Below are 21,121 nucleotides of genomic sequence, written 5' to 3'. Positions count from 1 at the left end.
ATTCCAGTTATCACAGACTTCTCTTTACTATTCAGACACTTGAAGGATCCAGGTACACTTAATTGCCCAACAATAACAATGCATTTATTCATTCTAAACATGTATTTCAGAGATTAAGCATGGGAATTAGACAACTTTGTGGATTTGTCTGGTGATTATTTCTACTCACAGTTCTCCTCTCTTTCTTTCTTTCTTCAAATACATTAGTTTTCTTCCTTACTTCCCCCCTCCTCTTCTTTCCTCCTTCCTTCCTTCCCTTCCATTATTTCTTTCTTTCCCTTCTTTATTCCTGTTTTCTCTTTCTCTTCCTTCTTTTTCTTTCCTTTTTATTTTTTCCAATTTTGAAAGCCGGTAGAAACTATTTGAGTAAAATCCTTTTTAATGAGGAACACCCTTTTTTTTTGAAAACTGAAGAAAACAATTTTATGATTTGCACAAAAGGGGATTATCTTTTTTTCTTTTCCTACCTAATGTGCAGAAAATATGAGTCAATAAGCTTAAAAAGATAGGTATAAAATGATTAAAATGTCCAAAGCAACACCAAACAAGATGTAAATGCATCCAGAATTTTCTTATTCTATTTTAGTGTCTATTCACACATAAATTTGTATTATTCAATACAGAAATTCTACCAGCACAAATTTACCATATCCCTCACTTAATGTTGCCTATTAACCAAGCTTGATTTCTGCCACTTTTGTTCTTTATTCAGGAAATATCTTTCCTCCCCCTCTATTCACCTTCTATCACCAAAGCACTGGCCCTCATCTTCTCATCTCCTATATTATAGTAGCTTCAAACTGGCTTCTCTTACTCCAAAAATCACACACCAGTAAGATGAAATTCCTGTGGTTTTAATCATAGCTTTTTTTGTTCTCACTTATCTTTGTGAACTCTCCATGAATTTATATTATAACTCAGTCTTCTGAACTTAGAATTCTTGTCTCTCCACAAGAGGACCTCAATTAGCTTTATAGCCCCACCTTTCTCTTCTACAGGAATCTTAACCACCAATGAAACTAGAATTCTTATTTGTCCAAGTTTCTGTTTCTTTGTTCAAGGTGTTTACTTCACTGCAAATTGTTATCTCTGTTAGCGTCCTCTACAGACATATTGAATCCTACCAACTACCTTCTCCAAACACATGTCCTCCAAGGAAACCTTTCCAGAGTTGTCCTCTCTTCCTTAAACTGTATGACTAAACTTTTTATCTCCCTGACTGTATTCACTCATATTATGAACTCCTTTAGAGTTCATCTTTATATTCCCTATTCTATCTAGATGGTAACTTGTACATGGAAATTGCTCCATAAATATTTGAATTGCATTGTTTTACTTCTTAAATGAAACACAAAAAGGCAGAACTAATCCTACAATTACTATAGCAATGTGGTCAATAGTGTTTGGAAATTCCATTTGGAATGCTTTCACAGAAACTTGGTAATAGTTGCTGTGACTTTACAATGGCCTATTCCAAGGGCTTTTTTGCCATGAAGGATGAGCAACAGAAACTTAATAGTTTGCTTGGCCTTCATTTGATATGACACTGAGGAGCTGTCCCCTATAAATGTGATGATGTAAAGAAAATAGTTCAGTCAGATAGTATTTTCAAAATTAATAGTGTAACAAATACTAAATCATTAAGTATCTTCTTTGTCCCTTCAACCTGAAGGCTAAGATCAATTAAATAATTGTACATGTGGTATCTTGTTACAGGAAGTTTTGCAAAAGTGAAAAAAGGCACTGGTATAGAACTTTGATAAATGTATGTATATGTTTATTTAGTAGGTGTTTATTCAATTGTTGGTTATTAGTTTTATTTTCAGCCCAACCAGTCACTCCTCTAAAACTTCTCTCTTATAAAATCAAAGTACATGATCTTTTTTAGTCGCAATAATTGACTTGAAAATAATTTCACTTTTTAAAGTATGGGCTCTTTGGTGGGAGATTCGTACAACTATCAGCAAGCCTTTTGATGCTGAATCACTGGCAAGAATGCAGTCCTCAATTTTGACCTTGATCTTAAGGGAAAAATGTGTATTTATACACATTTATTGTGTTTTAACCTAAAGTTAATCAGTTTAAAAGATCCTAATGAAATCTATATTTTTAACTTAAAATTAATTGGGTCCAATGAATCAGCTAATTTCTACTTAAATCAGTTTTGTATTTAGTTAGTTTTTACCGAGTATTTTGCCCTTTTCCTAGTGATTTCTCAGGTAATCTAAAGTCTGTTTTTTTCCCACACAAAAAAATTTGGCATTATAAGATTTTAAATGACCCTAATTTTCTCTATGCAACTTAAGAATAAATCTGACATCCCCATATTATTATAAATCCATGCATATAAAGTCATGCCAATCACATCTCTTCTTCTCAGAACTTCTATATCCTGATCACATATATAAAGAATAGGTTGAGAGGAATTAACATTTTTCCAAATAGTCCAAATTCCTTCTATTCCCAATTATCCTTCCTATCTTGTTTGTGTCCTCGTTTGGTTTACGTTAGTGTTAATAGCATTTAAAGCAGAAAGGAAACCTAAGTCATAGTCAATCCAATAAACTAAACCAAGATTCATTTGGAGAAACAGGAGTTTCTTTTTTGAAGTTTTTTCAAACCATCTCTGAAAACAGGAAAACTAATACTTGAAAAAAGAAAGAAACAAGAATTGAACTGCTTCCCATTTGAACATAAGCTCTATAAAAAGTGTCTAAATGCATTTTCACCTTTCCCTTCTTATCCTTCGAAATTATTGTTTTGTATACTTCTCTCTCTGATCAGAATATTTAAATAAAACTGTTCAAAATACCACTGGCTTTAAAATAAAGATATTTGTTTTCATGGTATATACAATGAATTTGTGTGTAGAAAGGGTATTTCATATTTTTACCAATTTTTATTTTCACGTCAGTATTGCCAACATTTAAAGCCAAGTTGATGGAACACCAATGATAGAGTCAAAGCTGTTTATGTTCAACATTTTCAATTATTTTAAAATGTAGTCATGCTTTGATATATTTGAAAGAGTACCCAAATCAAAATTGTCCCATGATAATGAGCAAGTTATAGATTAAAACACTGGAACGGCCATAACATCTTTGAGTGAAGTGTTTTATTCTTCATCTTTCATTTATCCTTAAATAATGCTTGCCTGAAGAATATTTGTCAATACTCAGTGTTATAAAAATGAATGCATGGATAATCTGTAAATGAATTTATACATGGCCAAATTTGTATTTGGCTCTCCATTCAAAAAAGCAATGTCGGTGGATATTTGGGCATTGTAGTTCAATTCATACCAATTTTTTAAATATATATTTATAAGAAAAGTGAAAAGATTCAGATTTAGCTTAGGAGTACAGAAAGAAAAATACAGATTTTCAAAAATATATACTCCAAAAACCTAAGTATAACCACGCCAGAGCCTCACTTAAAATTCTCACTTTCTGTTCCAGAACACATATTTACGAACCATTTGAGAGGATTAGCACATTAAAACCTAAATTATCACATATAAAGATGACTGCTTCCTCCTCATACCTTAAGATAGGGCTTGATCACAACTCTTCATCCTGTTAATTGCTCTTGTAGATAGGAATAATTTTTTAAAAGTTGTCTCCAAGCTGAACTTGTTGATTTTTTCAGAAAATTAGGTGATAGTAAAGAGACATGGAGTTCTCAGAAACAATTATATGTTAAACTATTTAAGAGAATATAATGCTTGAAGACTACATTTAGCATCGCCATTAAGAAAAAAGACGTTTTGGGAGCTATTTGCCTACAAACTTTATCTATATTGAAATTTTCCATGCTCCCATCTCTAAGAAGTTCAAGAGCTCCCTCACTCAGGTTCTTTAAAGAGGCCTCCAACAATATCCCACCTATAACAGGATTTTTGAGACCTGTCCCAGTTTTAAGGCAGCTGTGGAAGCTAATTCAATCCAGAAAACTGAAGCGCTAGACAAGGCATTTTATGACACAGTCCTAAAACTATATTTCTAGAAAATTTCCGGTCTGAAAAAATGTTAATAGTACATGTGTGAGATCTGCAAATCAAATTGCCAGATAATAATTAGTTTACTCTACTGAAAAACACAAGCGCTGACCCTCATTTTATTTATTTATTTATTTATTTTTGGTTAGTTTAGGGGATGTAACACTCTTGTGGAGTTTAAAGGAAATGATCATTTCTCTTTTTATTTAATTTCAATGTTGGTTGATTTAAACATTTCAGTGTTAATCTCTTCATACTTCATAATTGCTATGAGGCAGGGAAAAAAATGACCAATGTAATCTTTTTCCTTATTTCATTTCAAATTTAAAAAAAAGACTTTGGTGGATTTCATCAAAGTTTATAAACCACAAAAACTTAAATGTAACTGAAGATCTGTTTAATATTATGCCCAGAAATCGACTAGATTAAAAGACAGGTAAAATTGGTCTTTTCATTTTTTCATTAATTGATCATTGAAAAATGAATAAATTTCATCTTGGGAGTAAAACATCTTGCAAATAAATTCAAGGGAATCATGGTTTTATATTTTTAACTATCTGTATCCCAAAGAGGGAATAAAAATATAAAGCAACACACAAAAAAGCAAATTAACAGTCTTTTCTTTGGTGTAGAATTACTACACAAATATTAACCCTTAAGATTAGTTTTCCATTACAAACAATAATAGATTATATTTAAATAAAATATGTATTAAATCCTTTTATCTTTAAAGTTTGAAAAACAGAACTTATAAATTAAAAATCCTAATATGGTATAAGTAAAATAAGGAAAATTAAAGTGAAAAAATATATAATCATATTTTAATATATTGAATTTTGCAACTAATCTTGTTCGTGTAAACTTCATAAATTAATCTAAAAGTTGCTATTTTATTCATGTGTGAAAGCCTTACGATACCTGTAGTACCATTTACGTCTTAACCATTGATTTTTCTGTATCTTAAAGTTAAACTTCATGTTACTGAAGCACAATAGATAATGTTGGATTTAATTAGACATAAGATTTTTGCCTAGTAAATAGAATTTATAAGTAAAGATAGCCAACCCAGTAAACCAGATTAAATAGGGCAAAAGCTGTTGGGAAAAATATTCGAGAATAGGAGTCAATTTTGGCAATGCGTATGTGTATCCTTCCTTCCCTCCAAGAACCTGTTCTGCAATCTTCAAAACAACAGAAGAAGCTGGCACAATCTTTACCCTCCAGACACTGATACCCATAATCATCTTCTCCTTGTGGCAGAGAAATAGTACTCATTGGAATCAGAGTAGACCCAGGATGGAGACCAGAGGACACCTGAATAAAATAATAAATGAGTTCTTAGAAAAAATACTGCAAAGTAACATCAATTTGTCCCCTGAAGGCAAACTCTGGGGAGACTCCTACCCAATAAAAATAATTCTACTTTCCAAAAATCAAGTATCAAGTATTGATTACAATTTGAAGTTATTTTTAGATAATATTTTATTTGTAACACATAACTTACTTTTTTTACATTCCAAAGATTATGCCGAAAAGAAATACTACTTCAAATGAAATAAATTTTCCAACGTTGGAAAGTTAATTCACCAAAACACTGGCAACCATGGAATGAGAATATGCTGTGTATTTCTATATTTTACACTGATATCACTGTTTGTTTGCCATTTTATGTTATATTATATTATTTATTTTAGTAGTAATGAAAGTAGCAAAAATGTATTATGATAATGCAGAAAAGCTTTGAGAAACTGTGTGAATAGATTAAAAAATTTTAGTCTTTGTAGTAGTAATAATCATAAGGTACAGCATTTGGAAAAGAGAATGTACAGCACATAAACCTCAGCTTTGGGAAAAATTGGTCCTCAAAATTCTACTCATTCGACCAATGTAGTTATACTCATAGCTGGAATTATCTTAACAACTATTTTTTGTGAAGGCTGCGATGAATAAATTCTATAACATATAAAATATTCTGTGCCCCATCTTACCCTGTAATTATAGCTATTATGATTGCAGGATTATTTGGGACACATGTGAAATTTATCTTTTATGCTCCCAGGTCCACTGAAATTATTATAAATCAAGTAGTTGAAGGCAGGGTCAGAGTCCTACAAATGAGCACTTTGGAAACAGACAGGCCTGGACTGAAAATCTAGATCTGCCTAATAAAGTTGTGTAAACTTGGACAGGATGTGTGACTTGCTCTTGGTTCTCATGGCTTCTGCTGTACTAAAGTAATGATAGCACCAGAGATGTGTTTAATGATTAAATGAGATGATGCAGAAAGCGTCAAAGTTTGAAATATAATAGGTACTCAGTTGCCAGATTACTGTTGTGATTATTGTCATTGTTACTACTGATTGCTTAAGAGGATATATTATAATTGGCTACAAGAACGTGCTAAACAAATAGCAAAAAAAAAACAAAAACAATATCTGGACCTCATCAAAAATGTTACTGGTATGAAAACATTAATGTACTCAGATTAAATGGCAAGTAAAATATGAATGAATATCGTAGCCTTAGCAATTCTTCATCTGTCATAACTTATGTATATTTCAAAGATTATTTTAAGATGAGCATCTTATTAAATTATTATACTCACTATAATCACTGATTTTTATTCTAAATAGTAAATACAATATTTAAGTTATAAAAGTTGTTTTAGCTTGATCTTAAATTGTTTAATGAAAATATTTATAAATTTTTTTCATCCTAAATTTTAAAATGGATACATATTAAAGCCAGGAAAATTAAATATTTTATGAAAAATACTTAGGAAAGCATTAAAGGGGAAAAACAGAATTTCTTGAAATTTGAACCTATATTCAAATCTATTTTATTTCTATAAAAGAAACTGGAATCTGAGCCACCAAATATTAAAAATTTGATAGATGCAAACAGAAGTGAAAAACACATTTAGGAATATATTAAAAAGATAAAAGCATTTTATAAGTCAGCATATCCATATAACAAACAAAATATGTGGCCTGGAGATAAGCAACAATGTCCTAATTACAAATCAATCCATACCTACACTAGATGTATCATAAAATGCAGAGGTAAGACATAATTAAGTATTAATGAAAGATCTTTTGAGGAGGACACAGGGGAATACTTGACTGGACTATTTCCTAAATTTTAGTGGAATATTAAAATTACATGAAAAAAGAGATACAAATTGGTATTCCCTTCCTTGTCACTTAATATTGAAATAGCATATGTTCAAGTGCTCAAAAGAGTGAAAAATGATTATAATGCATGCTTGTTAGTTTGACAACTTCAAGGTTACGTGGCATAAAACTCATTCCATATATCACTAAGCACTATCATAAATGAAAATATGGTGTGTCTTCAGAAGATATTAGTTGTGCTTGTGAGGAATGATTAAAAACAAAAACAGAGAAAAATCCCAAGTGATTCAATTTAAAAATGGACTAATCTCCAGTGGTCAGTATCATAGAAAGGTTATATTGCCAGTGACATTTTGACAGTTTTCCAGTAAACTAAACAACCACTCTAAAACAAAACAAAACAAAACAAAACAAAAGGCAAATACAAATCAATACATAGAGAGAAAATGCATTTCAATGAATGATGAAAATGAACAGAAATTAACTTTATATGTGCTGAAATAAATCGACAAAGTGCTGACTCAAGATCAATACAATAAAAAAATCGCTGACACAATAATCTGTAACCTGGAAATGAATGAAAGATTAAATTGGAAGAATATATGCATTTCAAAGCATATTTATCTGAAGTGCAATGCAACCTGTATTATTATACATCTGGAAATTTCTCAAGTACAGGCTAGACTCTGTCCACCCAAAATTTAGTAAATTGAAAAATGTTTTTTAAGAAAACTAATTTAGGTGATATAAAATATTTTGAGAAATGTATACCTTTCTCACTATTAAAGGTATATATGTGAGTTCTATATTAAATACTACATATACATAAAATACAGGTAAATACATAAAATATATTTAAACACCATGATATATACTAATGTCAAATAATTATTATTAAATAGTAAATAATAAAATCTTTTCATACAAATATGTTTATATTTACACAAAATTATAATTCATTTTTATGTCATATAGTATAATCTAGGTTATTAAATATATGCAATATAAATAGCAAGCATTATTAGATGATATTAATATTAGGAAATATTGACTAATATTAATATTTCATTTGAAATATTGAATGTGAGAATGTCAGCCTAAACACAGGTTTATTCCATGTCTCCTTCACAAAATCATATTTAAATATTAATCAGGATGTGCAAAAGTTACATTTCTCACATCCGTATCAAAGCAGACGTGTAGTAGAAGAGTGGATGTTGGTGACAGGGACTGTCAATCAACATGTCAGAGGTCGTGATGAATTTCCGAAGACAAAGAGCAGATGAAAATAGGTCACTGGATAAAGAAGACCAAAGGACGCCACAGCTCAGAAGAAGCTCAGGAAAGAGAAGCATGAGTGTATGAGATTTTCTTCCTTGGAAAGTCACAGAGAAATACACCGTAAGGTAGAAGAATGGAAATGGTAAATAAGATGGAAAACATGACATTCATTAAATGTCCACCTCCAGAACAGATTGCTGAATCTACTGTTCACTTCCTGTGCTTGCAGAGAAGTAGAGATGCTAACATATTGGTATTTGCTCATGGTTAGGACAACAACAACAAAACAAAAACCTCACCCTCTCACCCCAGGAAAAATCAGAGTTAGGTTTCCCTAAGTGGTAATATAATGAGTTTTAGTAATGCTCTTAGCATCATATCATCTGGAGTGTATGTATGCATGTTTCAAAGCAATCTGAACCCATGTTTGCCACACCTTCGCATGAGAGTGAAATCTGATAGTTACACAACTTAACAATTATATACTAAGCTTTTGGGGGCCTATTAGGGAGCAATCATCAAGGACTTTCAAGGAAAACCAACAATTCAAAAGAAAAAAGTTAAGATTAACAGATAAAATTTTGACCCCAATAATTTAGGAAACATAAGAGATAATTAAATATTCCAATTAGTTCACTTAGAAATACTTGAGAAGGTATTTCAGGCCTTTAAAGAAACAATGAGAAAAGCAAGTATAAATTAAGAGCTCTCAGATATTATATATATATATTGCAAATAAAAATATCCAAAAAAGTAAAACAAATTTTTGAGAAAATCTCCCATATTATATTTTTAAAAATGTCTATATGAGAAATATGATAAAAAGAAAACATAGAATACATGCATTATTAATCAAGGAGGTCTAAAAATCACCTAGTAAGTGATTTAAAGGAGAAAATAAGAATCATTGGAAACAAAGAATCAAGAAAACTCCCAGGAATAAAATATAGGAATAGCAATTAAAAAAGGGCAAAAAGAAAATCTATACTAATCCTTAACAAATCATGAAACACATGATTCTGAAACTTTTATGTAAGAAAATAAAAAAGATTTACCTAGAAAGAATAAAATTAGATTGATTAGAATTAGGCATGCTAATGAGTCAAGAAATAGAAACTTAAGAGTATCTCTTAAAGTTTAAAAATTAGTCAAAATAATCATTATTAAGAGTAAGATAGTATATTGAAGGGAAGAAGAGGAAATGGTAGAAGAGCTGATTTCTATGTTTCATGCCAAAGATAACTGATAACTTTGCTATTTGGTACTCTGAGAACTGCAAGTACAATGGAAGTAATCAGAGAAAAATGAAAACAGATATGGTTAAAATCTGATTAATTCTGAGGATTTGGAACAATGGAAAGGGAGTGGAGAATTTTACTTTTCATTTGTATACTTATATATGTAAATATTGTTGGTTTTATTTATTTTTTTCAGCCATTTGCATCAGTTACTATTAAAGCTGTAATAATCTATGGTGCTTTCAGTAGAAAGAGAAATATGAAGAAATGACATTTGGAAGCTAAGGTAGAAAAATAAATGTATATATATAGATCCAGATGAGCATCATATGAACATTTTCACCACTGATATTCAATGATTACTTTATCCATTGAAAACGTCTCACCATCCACTGACTCTATAATTATTAAAACAACCGTCTTTCCATCTTTCACATTCCACCGATATCATATAATCCTTCCTGCGAGCTTTGCCAAATACCATTATAGGAAAGAAGCTTTATAATTTTTGAAACTGTGCATTGATATAGCTTTTCATTATTCCTGTACTAAAAAATAGATGAATGTTTATTCATATAAATAAGCACTTACTGTAAATAAAATTTTTCTTTACAGAGAAAGAGACATTGTAGAGTGAAGAAAAACCATCTTACACATTATTACCAACCTTATAACCTAGTTTAGGCTCTCTCTAATATATTGTTTCTTGAAGTATTGTGATTTTCTCTAGGTTCACCTCTGTTCTTTCAAAAGTCCAATATATACAGTATATATGAATATGCCATTCTGATTAAAAACATTCATTCTCTAACAGAACTGACAAAACAAAATCTAAATTTCTTAACATAGCACTGCAGATTTTGTATAACCTGACCATAAACCACATTTCTATCCTCAACTTGCACTATTTTCTTTCCCATGGTTCTTATTCTCTAGACTAGCACTGTCTGATAGAACTCTCTGTGATGATGGAAATGTCCTATAGCTGTGCTTTTCAATATGGTAGCTATTAGTCACATATGGCTATTGAGTACTTGAAATGTGCCTGGTGGTACCAAGATACTGAATTTTAAATTTTGTTTAATTTTAATTAATTTTAATTCATATAGCTATAGGTGACTAGCAGCTACCATACTATAAGTTTGAAAAATTTGTATTGAAAAATTTGTTTTGTCTGCTGAGAAAGAAGTGAACAGAACACATCCATGTAATTTCTTTCTCATTATTTGCTAAGTTGGGGTCCCCATCTGTGCCTTAGGAAACAGCAGGTTCACCTTTCTTGTTGTCTCATGGAATCTGAAGTTTCATTGAAAAAGCAGTGAAGCGTACAATGGGCAAACTCATCAGCGCCAAGTGACATTTATGTAGTATTGCACAGTAAACTATAATTTGTAGAATAGAAGACTAAGGAAAAAATCCCTCCCCTCAAAGATGGATCAATATTAGAGAGAATACATAATGGTCCTTGCAGGCTGCCAGGGCTCACCTGATGAAGACGTGTGATGAAAACATCTGGTTATTTCCAGCTTCCCCCCAATGTGAGGCAGGTGATGGTGCTTTTCCTTTTTCTGAGTTTTAAATTTCTCTGGATTTTTCTAAAACCCTTTGTTACAGCCCAATCATTTTTTAGTTCAACCTTGTGCCACTTAAGTGTACCACTTATAGTGATTGCTGTTTTCTCATATAATATATAAAATTCAGTCTGCCAGTGCATAGTTTTATCCCATTGCCATAAGAAAAAAAAAATGACATAGTTCTATCATATTAACAGATTTTGGGTAAAGCTTTCAAAAATCAACATCTGCTTGTTTTCAACTTATTAGTTATAATTGTACATAATTTGTAAATAAAAGAATCTCTCAAAAAAAGATGAGAAAGTAAGTTTCCCACTTCACTGTGGCTTACACTGACATGACCCTCTTCTCTACACTATGTGTTTATTAAAAGCAGCATTTCACAGACCATGTTACATGTTGATCAAGACTGCCTCAAGTGCAAAGGATAGACCACAGGGGTGGGGCTTTGTGGGACTTATCTTTATTCCAACAAAAATAGCTCCTATATAAAAAACACTTTTTAAATGTATGTATGAATATATTATTAATATCATTATAGGAAAATATTCTGCTTCTGTAAAAAGTTTGTAAAACCACCCATCTAATTGTTCACTCCCTTACAGCAGCTTTGTATAGTGCATTGAGCTTTCTTATTGCACTTTCACATTTCTAATGTCTTTTTCCACAAGCAGATTTAAAGATTCCTAAAAGCAGAGAATACGTTCTTGCGTCTTTGTCTCCAAAGTAACTTGCCCAAGGTTGGTAAAATAAATCTCTAACCTTTTACATCTTCTTAAGAAAGTTCTTCCCTCAAATGCATATATCAGGTCCCTTGATATGGGAATAGAATGGTTTTCTGAGATTCCTGCTCATCTATAGGCTGAAATTCAATTTTCAATGTGAACTACTCTCTAGTCAGCAATGACTGCTTCACTACTATTGTTTTCCTGTTACCTTTACCTGTTCTAAAAGGCTCCTGATTCAATGCTCTTACATGTTAAACCTAATGTCTTAGATATTCTTGAAAACATATAGACACCAACACACCTGAATCACATTCATAGCAGTGAATATAAAAACACGAAAACATATTGAATGGGAATATGGGCCAAGAGGAAACAGAGAGAGAGAAGAAAAAGAAAGGAGAAAGGGAGAGAGAGGGGAGAAAGGGGAGGGGAGGGAAGGGAACAGCAGAAAGAGATAAAGGAGATGGGAAGAAGAAAGGAAAAAGAAAAAAGAACAAAGAAACAGTCCAATATCCCATGTGGAGAATAAGGTAGAAAGCATCTCTATTAACATGGTGGTTTTCCTAGAAGTTCACTGAAACTAAAAAATCAATTGTGTCAAATAGCTTCTGCTCCAAACCAGCAAAATGGGGATAACAGTCTAATTCACAGCAGGGCTCTTTGCTCTCTGGCAAGGACACTTCCTTCCTGGGCCTTCTCCCAGGGTGGGATGGGTAGGGAGGTCAGGTGGGAGACGAGGCTTCCGGGATCTGGTTCTTCCTACCCTTCGGGTCCTTCAGGACTCTGCTCAGAAGTCACCCTTCCAGGCGCCTTCCGGACCTTTGGGCTAGGAGTGTCCCCTCGTGGTCATCTCATGTCCACACATATCTCTACACAGCACTTGCAGCACCATTTGTAACTTAAAGTTTACTCATGTGCCTCTCTCTCTGACCCGTAAACACCTTGAGGGCAGGGCTTGTGTGCCACCCCCCTTTTCATCCTTAAGGCTCAGGGCAAAGACCAACGCTGAGAAACAGGCTTGACTATTGATAAACAGCTTGATGGAACCCTGGCGAACCATTGAGGACTTTTCTCTATTAACAGAATCAAAGCATTCATGTCATTTTTATACTGCTTCCCTTCTTTAAAATTAAAAAGCTGAGTGTTTTTGCTTGTGCCCCCACCCTCTTTCTCCTCCTTCCCTTCACTCCATCCAGAAATGCCAGTCATCCTAACAGGAACTTGTTTGCTTGGCAAATGGATGTATCAGGGTTAAGTGCTGTTTTTTTTTTTAAGTGCTTCACAAAAATGTGATCACGTTATATGCATTTCTCACTAAACGATATATTGTGGAACTTGCTCTAAATCAGCTAGCGTACATATAAATCATAATTTTAAATGGATACATACTTTTAAAAAAATCTGCTACAGAAAGAAAATAAACTGGGAGTTCTGGGGTTCTCAGATAAGCCATCAGAGATGCCGAGAATGGAATTTTAGTTATGTTCCACTTCAGACAAGCAGACTTCTCAATGATTTTAACTATGGGAATTCCCCCCACTGGAAAGCCCCTACCCGAAGATGGCGCCTAGAGCTATCAAAATGGCGCCTGGGGCAACCGAACGGCGTGAAAGTAACAAAAGAGCCCCTGGAGCAATGACTCAGCATATAGTGGAAACCAGCCCTTTTCCAGGAAAAGGCAACTGAAACCAAGTGAGCACAGAACTGCACAGACCTGATAAGGGCCTGGCAACCAGCACTAGAGCTCTGACACACTTTTCACTCCACCCGGTATCATCTAATCAACCTCTTACACAGGCCGTCCCTTAAACGCCCATAAAAGCTGTTGCATCTTCTCAATAAACCAGACCTGCGCTACCAAGCGTCTCCGGAGTGGACTCTGTGTGAGAACTTGCTCTGTTCGCAGCTCACCTAGTTGCCGGAGTTGAGATTGCTGGGGACCCATGAACGGCATCTCTCTCACTCTGTGTCTCTCTCTTTCTCCTTGTCTGTCTCCCCTCGGGCCCTGCTCAACCACAGCCCTCCTTTCCTCGGGTCCGGTCCCAGCTGGCCCTCCTCACGCGCCCGTCTCCCCCCGATCTCGATAAGCGGGGCCGAGCGAGCGGACGGCGTAAGTGAGGCAGCGAGAGGCTGAGGACGGCGGCCTGTCGAGGAGGGCTGTGTGAGCAGTCGGGAAGCCTGAAGGAGGAGCAGCAACATCTAACCAAGGCCTTTGTTCCTGACCTGACTGGCAAAATTTAGAGAAAAAAAGGAAAAATGTTGACGTTTAAACTACTCAGAATTTCAAGCATATACAAAGAAAACAAGGAGATGGAAGGAAGGAGAAAGAGGAAAAGATAATAACCAAGAAAGACTGAGAGATAGATAAAGAAATAGAGATGAGAGAGGATGGGAAGAGAGGAGAAGATAAAATCACAATCAAAACAGTTTTAAATGCATGATTTCTGCCTCTAAATTGTGCATTTGACTGTATTGTCCTGGTTAAAACAGAAGTAAAATGCAAATTCTACAAAGCCCTTAAATAGATAGTTTGAGAAAACAGCAAGCAAAGCTCGATAGTTTTCAGAAAAGTGCATTTTGAGCAAGACCATATGGCTGAACACTGAACCAGGTGGGAGTCAGATTTGATTACTGATTCCAGTTTCTCACTCAAAGTGCCATTTGAGATCGGAAGAGCTCATAAAGCAAGTAAGTGAACAGAGAAAAAATAATTTGAGGCTATATTTTGGAGAAATCCAAAGACTTTTTTTTTTATTTTTCATTTTCAGCACCAGGTAAGTCAGTTATAATATGGCAGTTTCACTTTTGGATATTTGCAATTTTGTGCTTCGAAGCTATCATTTACTTTTATTCCTTATTATTCATCTTTAGTATTTCTCTGCGCTTGATTCAAAATTTTAGTGTTTATTTTGTTGTTTTTTTTTTCTCTTAAATAACACTTCTAGAGCAGGACCCAGAAAATAAAAGTCCTTAATAAATATTTGATGAATGAATAAGTGTCCTTCCTAATTTAAAAATTTGTATTGCAATGTTTCAACTCACCTAAGTATAATAACAGTATTGTGCTTGAGACTATGTGATCTAGAGTCAAACTGCTTAGCTGCAGTCCTAGAGAAGCCACTTGCTAGCTGTGTAATCTGAGATGATATTATAATAATACCATTTTTATAGAAACGTTAACATGAATTTAGTGAATCCATGTAAAATTACACATTGCCTGGCTTTTAATAAATGTGAACTGTAATTATTCCAATGTTTTCATACAAAATTTTCAAAAGTAACAATTTCTAGGTAGTAGTTGAACAGCACTGTTGTTAACTAAATGATGAAACTAAAACTCCAGAGAAGATGTGTGGCTTTAATTAAAGGAGAAGAGCAGAAAATCTGCCATTTTTCTTTATCTAAATCTTTAGCAATATATTAAAGTTAACATATTTGCTCTTTTATGGTTTGTCCATCCAATGAACATAATATGTACTATGTATAAGATAATATAATGTCAAATGGAGAGAGTTCCAAGTGAATTCTGCATTGCAAATCTCAAATGTGTACTACTAACAATGCGCACTGGAAATACAATGAGAAACCGGTGGCACAATACACAATGCTCTGGCCCTTGGAGGGATACCATGAAAAGCTAAAATACAATGTAAAATATGGAAAGTCTATAAAGAAATGAATACAAAATGGGGAGAGGAAGAAAAAGTATTGAATAGTGGAACTTACAAACAAAGGCAGGAAAGAAATATAGAAGACAGCATACCTCAACTATACATGCCATGGTAGGCTTACAAGCATGTTACTCATACATAATGTTTTATTTAGTTATCATTACTTGAATATTTTGGGACAAACATGTCTTGCAAGCATTTATGAGAATGAATCATAATGTGATGTACTGTTGATTGTGGAAAAACATAAGGTCTCATATCTGAACCCTATGAAAGTAGGCAGTGTCAGGAAGAGGTTACAATCTTGAACTTCGGTACCAGAAAAAAATCTGGGGTTGATTTTTGAATCCTTCATTTACTAAACCTATCATTGTGCAAGTTTCTTAATTTGTACTCACACGGTTGCTATAAGTATAAATGAAATCATTTGTAAAATATTTTGAGGAATGTCTGACACAGTGAGATATTACTTTAAGATTACTGTAATTAACATTATAAAAAGAAATAATAGTCAATCATCTACTATTTAAATATCTATATCATTTGTAGTATATGAGCTTGGTGCCATATAAGTTAAAACAGATGTGCAATTGAGAAGGGAGAACAAATACACAAAAATCAAAGCAACTTCATAGTTTGTGACATTCAAAAGTATCTGGACTCTAACAGCAAAGAAGGACTTTTATTCTCTAAAAATTAAGTTAGTATGTGGGCCACCCATTGACATAAGTCCAAATTATAATACAAAATTAGAATCACAGTGATATTTAAATAAAGTTTTAGGTATTAAGAACCTATGAGTTGTGGAAAATTTCATAGCATAAGAAATAGTTCTTTACAAGTATTATCCGATAGTCTTTACTTAAGCATTAAAATGTAAATCCACTTTTCTTGGTTGGTAATGCTAGGTTATTCATTTTCAACTTAGCTTTATTTATCTCTTGGCTTGATACCTCAAGCATCCATAAAATTCTAAGTAAGTGTAACAAGTATATTCAGATCAGCATCTCTAGGTAAGTCAGGGTTAATGAAATAGAGATTTATTTCAACATACCGAGGCCTTGTGTTTTAACTTCCTATCCCTAGTAGTCTTTCCCTTTTTGTTGCTGGTAAAATAATGCAAGGTTCCATATTCCATCAAGGCTGCAAAAACAAAAATGAAACAAACAGAAACAAAGAGATCCATCGCAGTCACATAAGAAACCTTAGGTAAAGACTTCCTGGCAATTGTGCTCAGGGTCGTCATAGTCAGAACAGTAGTGATACCTATAGAGAAAGAAAGGAAAGAGATGAAGGTAGGTGGCACATTTATTCCTCCTTCATATTTGGTAATATTGTGAGGGGAAATTAACAATGAAAACAAAAGGATATGATTACTAGTGATTTACAGAAAGAATTACTGGTAACCATAGCTACATTATGTTCCATGAGCTATTTGTATCTATATGAGAATTTTTATCATTTAAATTACTGTGGACTGCAAGTCTCCCAACACCCATACTTCCCTTCCTCTACAGTAATAGAATATCCTATTTTTCACTGGAAATTGGCTTCCTGGAAGAACAACTTTATTAGTCACCTGCTTTGAAGTTATGCATGGTTACCTGGCTGAGATACAGTCAAGGGGAAATAAGTCAAAGGGGGTAAGCAACTTCCAACAGTTGTCATTAAAGAGACAAAGAATGTCCTTTTTTCTTCTTCCTCATTGCTTCTGGCAGGAATACAATGACCAGAGCAGTGAGCAGCTATCTTTTACAATTAAATGAACTTAGGAATTGAAGCCATGTACAACACAGCAGAAAGCTAGCATTATCCTGTGTCCTACCCAACTAAAATCAATTAAAACTAATATACTTTTTATGATACTTTGAATTACACATTTTAAATCTCAAATATTAAATAAAGAATACAGCAAAGTGATATCAAGGAAATATTTTAAAGAAAACAGTAAATCTTCATATTTTGGAGAATGCAGCTTACATAATTTGGACACATACCCACACAAACAACATCCAAAATTTTGTAATCTAAAAGATCTGAAGAAAAGAAAAATTCTTATGAAGAAGTGAAGAAATCTGGAGTCTTCTTCTGCCTCTCATAGGAGGTAGCCAAATGATCATAAACAACTTATCTTTCTCCATGCATGTTTTCTCATTCACAAGAATATGGGAGGAGGTTACATTTATCATTGTAATTAATTTCCAATCCAAAATGCCATGCTTGTTCTAAGAGTATAAGTTTTAAGTAGAAGAGAAATGTTTCCTATAACCTTCATGTATCTCTTTGCAGCTGTCAGTCTTTCATTACTTCTTGGCCTTCTCTTGGTTCTTACCTGTTAATCTTAGGCCGTCTAATTTACAGCTGCCTACACAATGTCTCTTCTCACATAAATTGCTGTAATTCTCATTGTTTGTCCCACCAAATATGGACCCATGAGAATATTTGTTTACTCTCCCGAAAGGACTAAGCAGAATGCCAAATGCTTCTTTATTTGGTCTAATTTATAAAATGGCAATATCAGAGTTGAAAAACATAGAAAGGGATTGCAGCACCAAATTCTTTTGAATGCTGAAGACAGTAGCCTCCCCTTTCCCTCACATCTCTATTGAAACATACCCTGAGAATTCCTTGCACAAGCACTTTTTCATCATAATTTAGAGTTTAAAAAAAAAAAGATGACCTAAGTGTGATGGATTTTAGTAATGGAGGCACCATTGGTTTTAATCTCCAGCTCTTCCACCTATTCTGTGACCACAGCAAAGTTTCTTAACTTCCGTATGCCTCTCATCCAAACCATTTGACAGTAGTATTTTGTTTCGTGCTTTTGATAAATACATGCAAAGGTATTTGTATGTCAGTTTTTAAAGTGGAAACAGATTATATAATTTAGGTATTTCTTCCTTTCTAATATAAGCATTTTAAAGCTGTATTTTTCTCTCTAAGTGCTGCTTTAGCAGCATCCCACAAATATTTATATGTTCAGTTCTTATTAAAATTGTTTGAAATAGTTTCTAATTTCCCTTTTGATTTCTTATTTGACACATAGTTTACTTAAAAATTATTTGCTATTTCCAAATATGTGGTGGTTTTACTGGGTATTTTATTTTTATTAATTGTTCGTTTAATTCATACTTGGTCAGAAAATATACCCTGGAAAATTTCATTCTTTTGAATTTTATCAAGGGTTGTTCTGGAGTCTAGAATATAATCTATCTTGGTTAGTGGTCCATATGCACTGAAAATGTGTGTCCTGAAGTTGGGTATACCATCCTATAAATATCAGTTAGGTCAAATAGTTGATTTCATTCAGAACTTTTACATCCTAAATGACTTTTCATGTAGTTATTCTATCAGTGAAGAGAGAGGTGTATTAAAAATGTCCATCTTTGGATGGAAATTTGTCTATCATCTATTATTCCTGACAGTTTTGCTTAAAATACTTTGAAGCCAAAATTACATTTAAAAGGTTTTGCCTGTGCTGAATGCTAAATAATTTCGATAAATGTAGGTCTTCCCATTCTATCACCTTCTACACCCTTTTAGAGGAAATATTAAATCACAATATTTCCTAAATTAGATAAAGGCAGATTTCCAAGTCTCTTCCTGATTTGCACAATTATGTCCATTCCTCTTTTAAAAAAATCATGAAGCCATTGTGGAGATGATTTCATTATAAATTGCTGTATTAAAAAAATTTACTAAAACACTATTACATTTCTGTTTTATTAAACAAGGTAAACTATAGTAGAACTTGAGGCTCCGGCCTTGTGTTTATTTATTAGTTTGTTTATTTATTTATTTGATACCGGACCTGGGTTATTGAACCCCAGAGATTTGCATGTGGGAAAACGGCACTCAACCACTGAGCCACATTGGCTTCCCTGAGTTGGGTTTTTGTTTGTTTGCTTTGCTTGTTGTTTGATTTTTCAGGAGGTACTGGGACTGAACTCCAGGATCTCCTATGTGGTAGGGGGGCACTCAACTGCTTGAGTCACATCCACTCCCTATTTCTTTAAGTTAATAATTGTTAGTTCAGTGTTTTGCTTAAAAAGAACATGGTGGCAGTGGCCACCAGAGGTTCTGAGGGGAAGGAAAGGGGAAAAATAGGTGTAATCAGGGGGCATTTTGGAGACACTGGAATTGTCCTGAATGACATTGCAATGAAAGATACAGGCCATTATATATCTTGTCATAACTTACAAATTGTACAGGAGAGAGTTTAAACTATAATATAAACTATAATCCACACTTAGTGGCAATGTTCCAAGGAGCTCCTCCAATATGTGTTCATCAATTGTAACAAATGTACCACACTAATGGAAGGATGTGGTTAATGTGAGAAAGTGTAGGAGGGGTAGGGAGTGGGGCATATGAAAATCCCCTACATTTTTTAGGTATCATTTATATAATCTAAGTATCCTTAAAAAATAAAAATGAAAAAAATGAAAAAAATGAAAAAAAGAACATGGTGGGGAGTGGATGTGGCTCAAGTGGTTGAGTGCCTGCTTCCCACATGGGAGGCCCTGGGTTGGGTCTCCTGTGCCTCCCCAAAACAACAAACAATAAGCAAACAACCATAAAAACAAACAAACAAAAAAACATCTCAGGGGAGATGATGTTGCTCAGTGCTTGAGCTCCAGTTTCCCGAATTAGAATGCTCAGTGCTGGTACCTAAAAACAACAACAACAAAAAAAATGGTGGATTTTTTATTAAACTATTTTTTAATCTATAATAGGGAAACAAATGGGATACTAAGAGTATTCATTAATATTTCCTCCATGGTTTCTCTTGCTAAAGATCCTACAATGTTTTCCCATCACATTTTGAATAAAATCCAAAGTCCTTAAAATGACCTACAAAGGCTTACATGATCTAACCACTGTCCATCTCTTCAATCTTGTTTTTACCACTAATCAGTCAGCTCTAGCCAGAGCTGTCTTCTTTCTAAATGAAACGTATAACATGGCAAGGAAGATCCCATTTCAGAACGTTTGAACTTGCCCCTGTCTGGGCTATTTTTCTAACAGAGAGCCATCGAGCTAGCTCCCATACTTCCTTCCCATCTCTGTTCAAATGCCAAGCCCTCTAAGAGGCCTATCTTCACAATATGAAATAGCGAATATCATTGCTACCTACACTGCCTGCCATTCTCTAACCATTTACTTTCTATTCATATAGCTTTATTACTCATTGACATCTTATTAGAAATTTTTTATATTTGTACATAATTTGTACTCCTCACTAATAATGTAAACACCATGAAAATGGGGATTTTATATCTGTTGTATACTGTTGACACTGCAGCATCTAGTACACTGCCTGTTACATAGAAAGCATTTGACTCGTGTGAAAATGAGCTCAGAAAATTGTCCTTCAATGATGTATGTATGTATATATGTAAGTGTGTATATACATCTATCTATCTATCTTTCTTTCTATCTATCTATCTATCTATCTATATACATATATACACTTTAAAAATTCTTGGTTCTCTAAA

The 21,121-nt window shown here is 33.5% G+C and overlaps 1 protein-coding gene across 2 annotated transcripts in view; it reads right to left on the bottom strand.

Moving 5' to 3' along the window:
• Positions 1-282: 282 nt before the first annotated feature.
• GABRG1 (gamma-aminobutyric acid type A receptor subunit gamma1) overlaps positions 283-21,121 on the bottom strand; it is a 93,504-nt gene continuing 72,665 nt past the window's right edge. The window contains exons 8-9 of one of the 2 annotated variants that reach the window (XM_004458584.3): positions 16,678-16,889; positions 283-5,311 (exon numbers count right to left, since the gene is read on the bottom strand). In XM_004458584.3, the coding sequence (XP_004458641.2) occupies positions 5,042-5,311; positions 16,678-16,889 (482 nt within the window). In that variant the 3' untranslated portion in view covers positions 283-5,041. The remainder of the gene's footprint in view (positions 5,312-16,677; positions 16,890-21,121) is intronic. The other variant, XM_071216652.1, reaches the window with a different exon arrangement.

Source organism: Dasypus novemcinctus, chromosome 1 (genome assembly GCF_030445035.2).
Source record: "Dasypus novemcinctus isolate mDasNov1 chromosome 1, mDasNov1.1.hap2, whole genome shotgun sequence".
Lineage (NCBI taxonomy): Eukaryota > Metazoa > Chordata > Mammalia > Cingulata > Dasypodidae > Dasypus > Dasypus novemcinctus.
The sequence above is the reverse complement of the archived record's forward strand: the minus strand, read 5'-3'. Positions and strand labels throughout refer to the sequence as shown.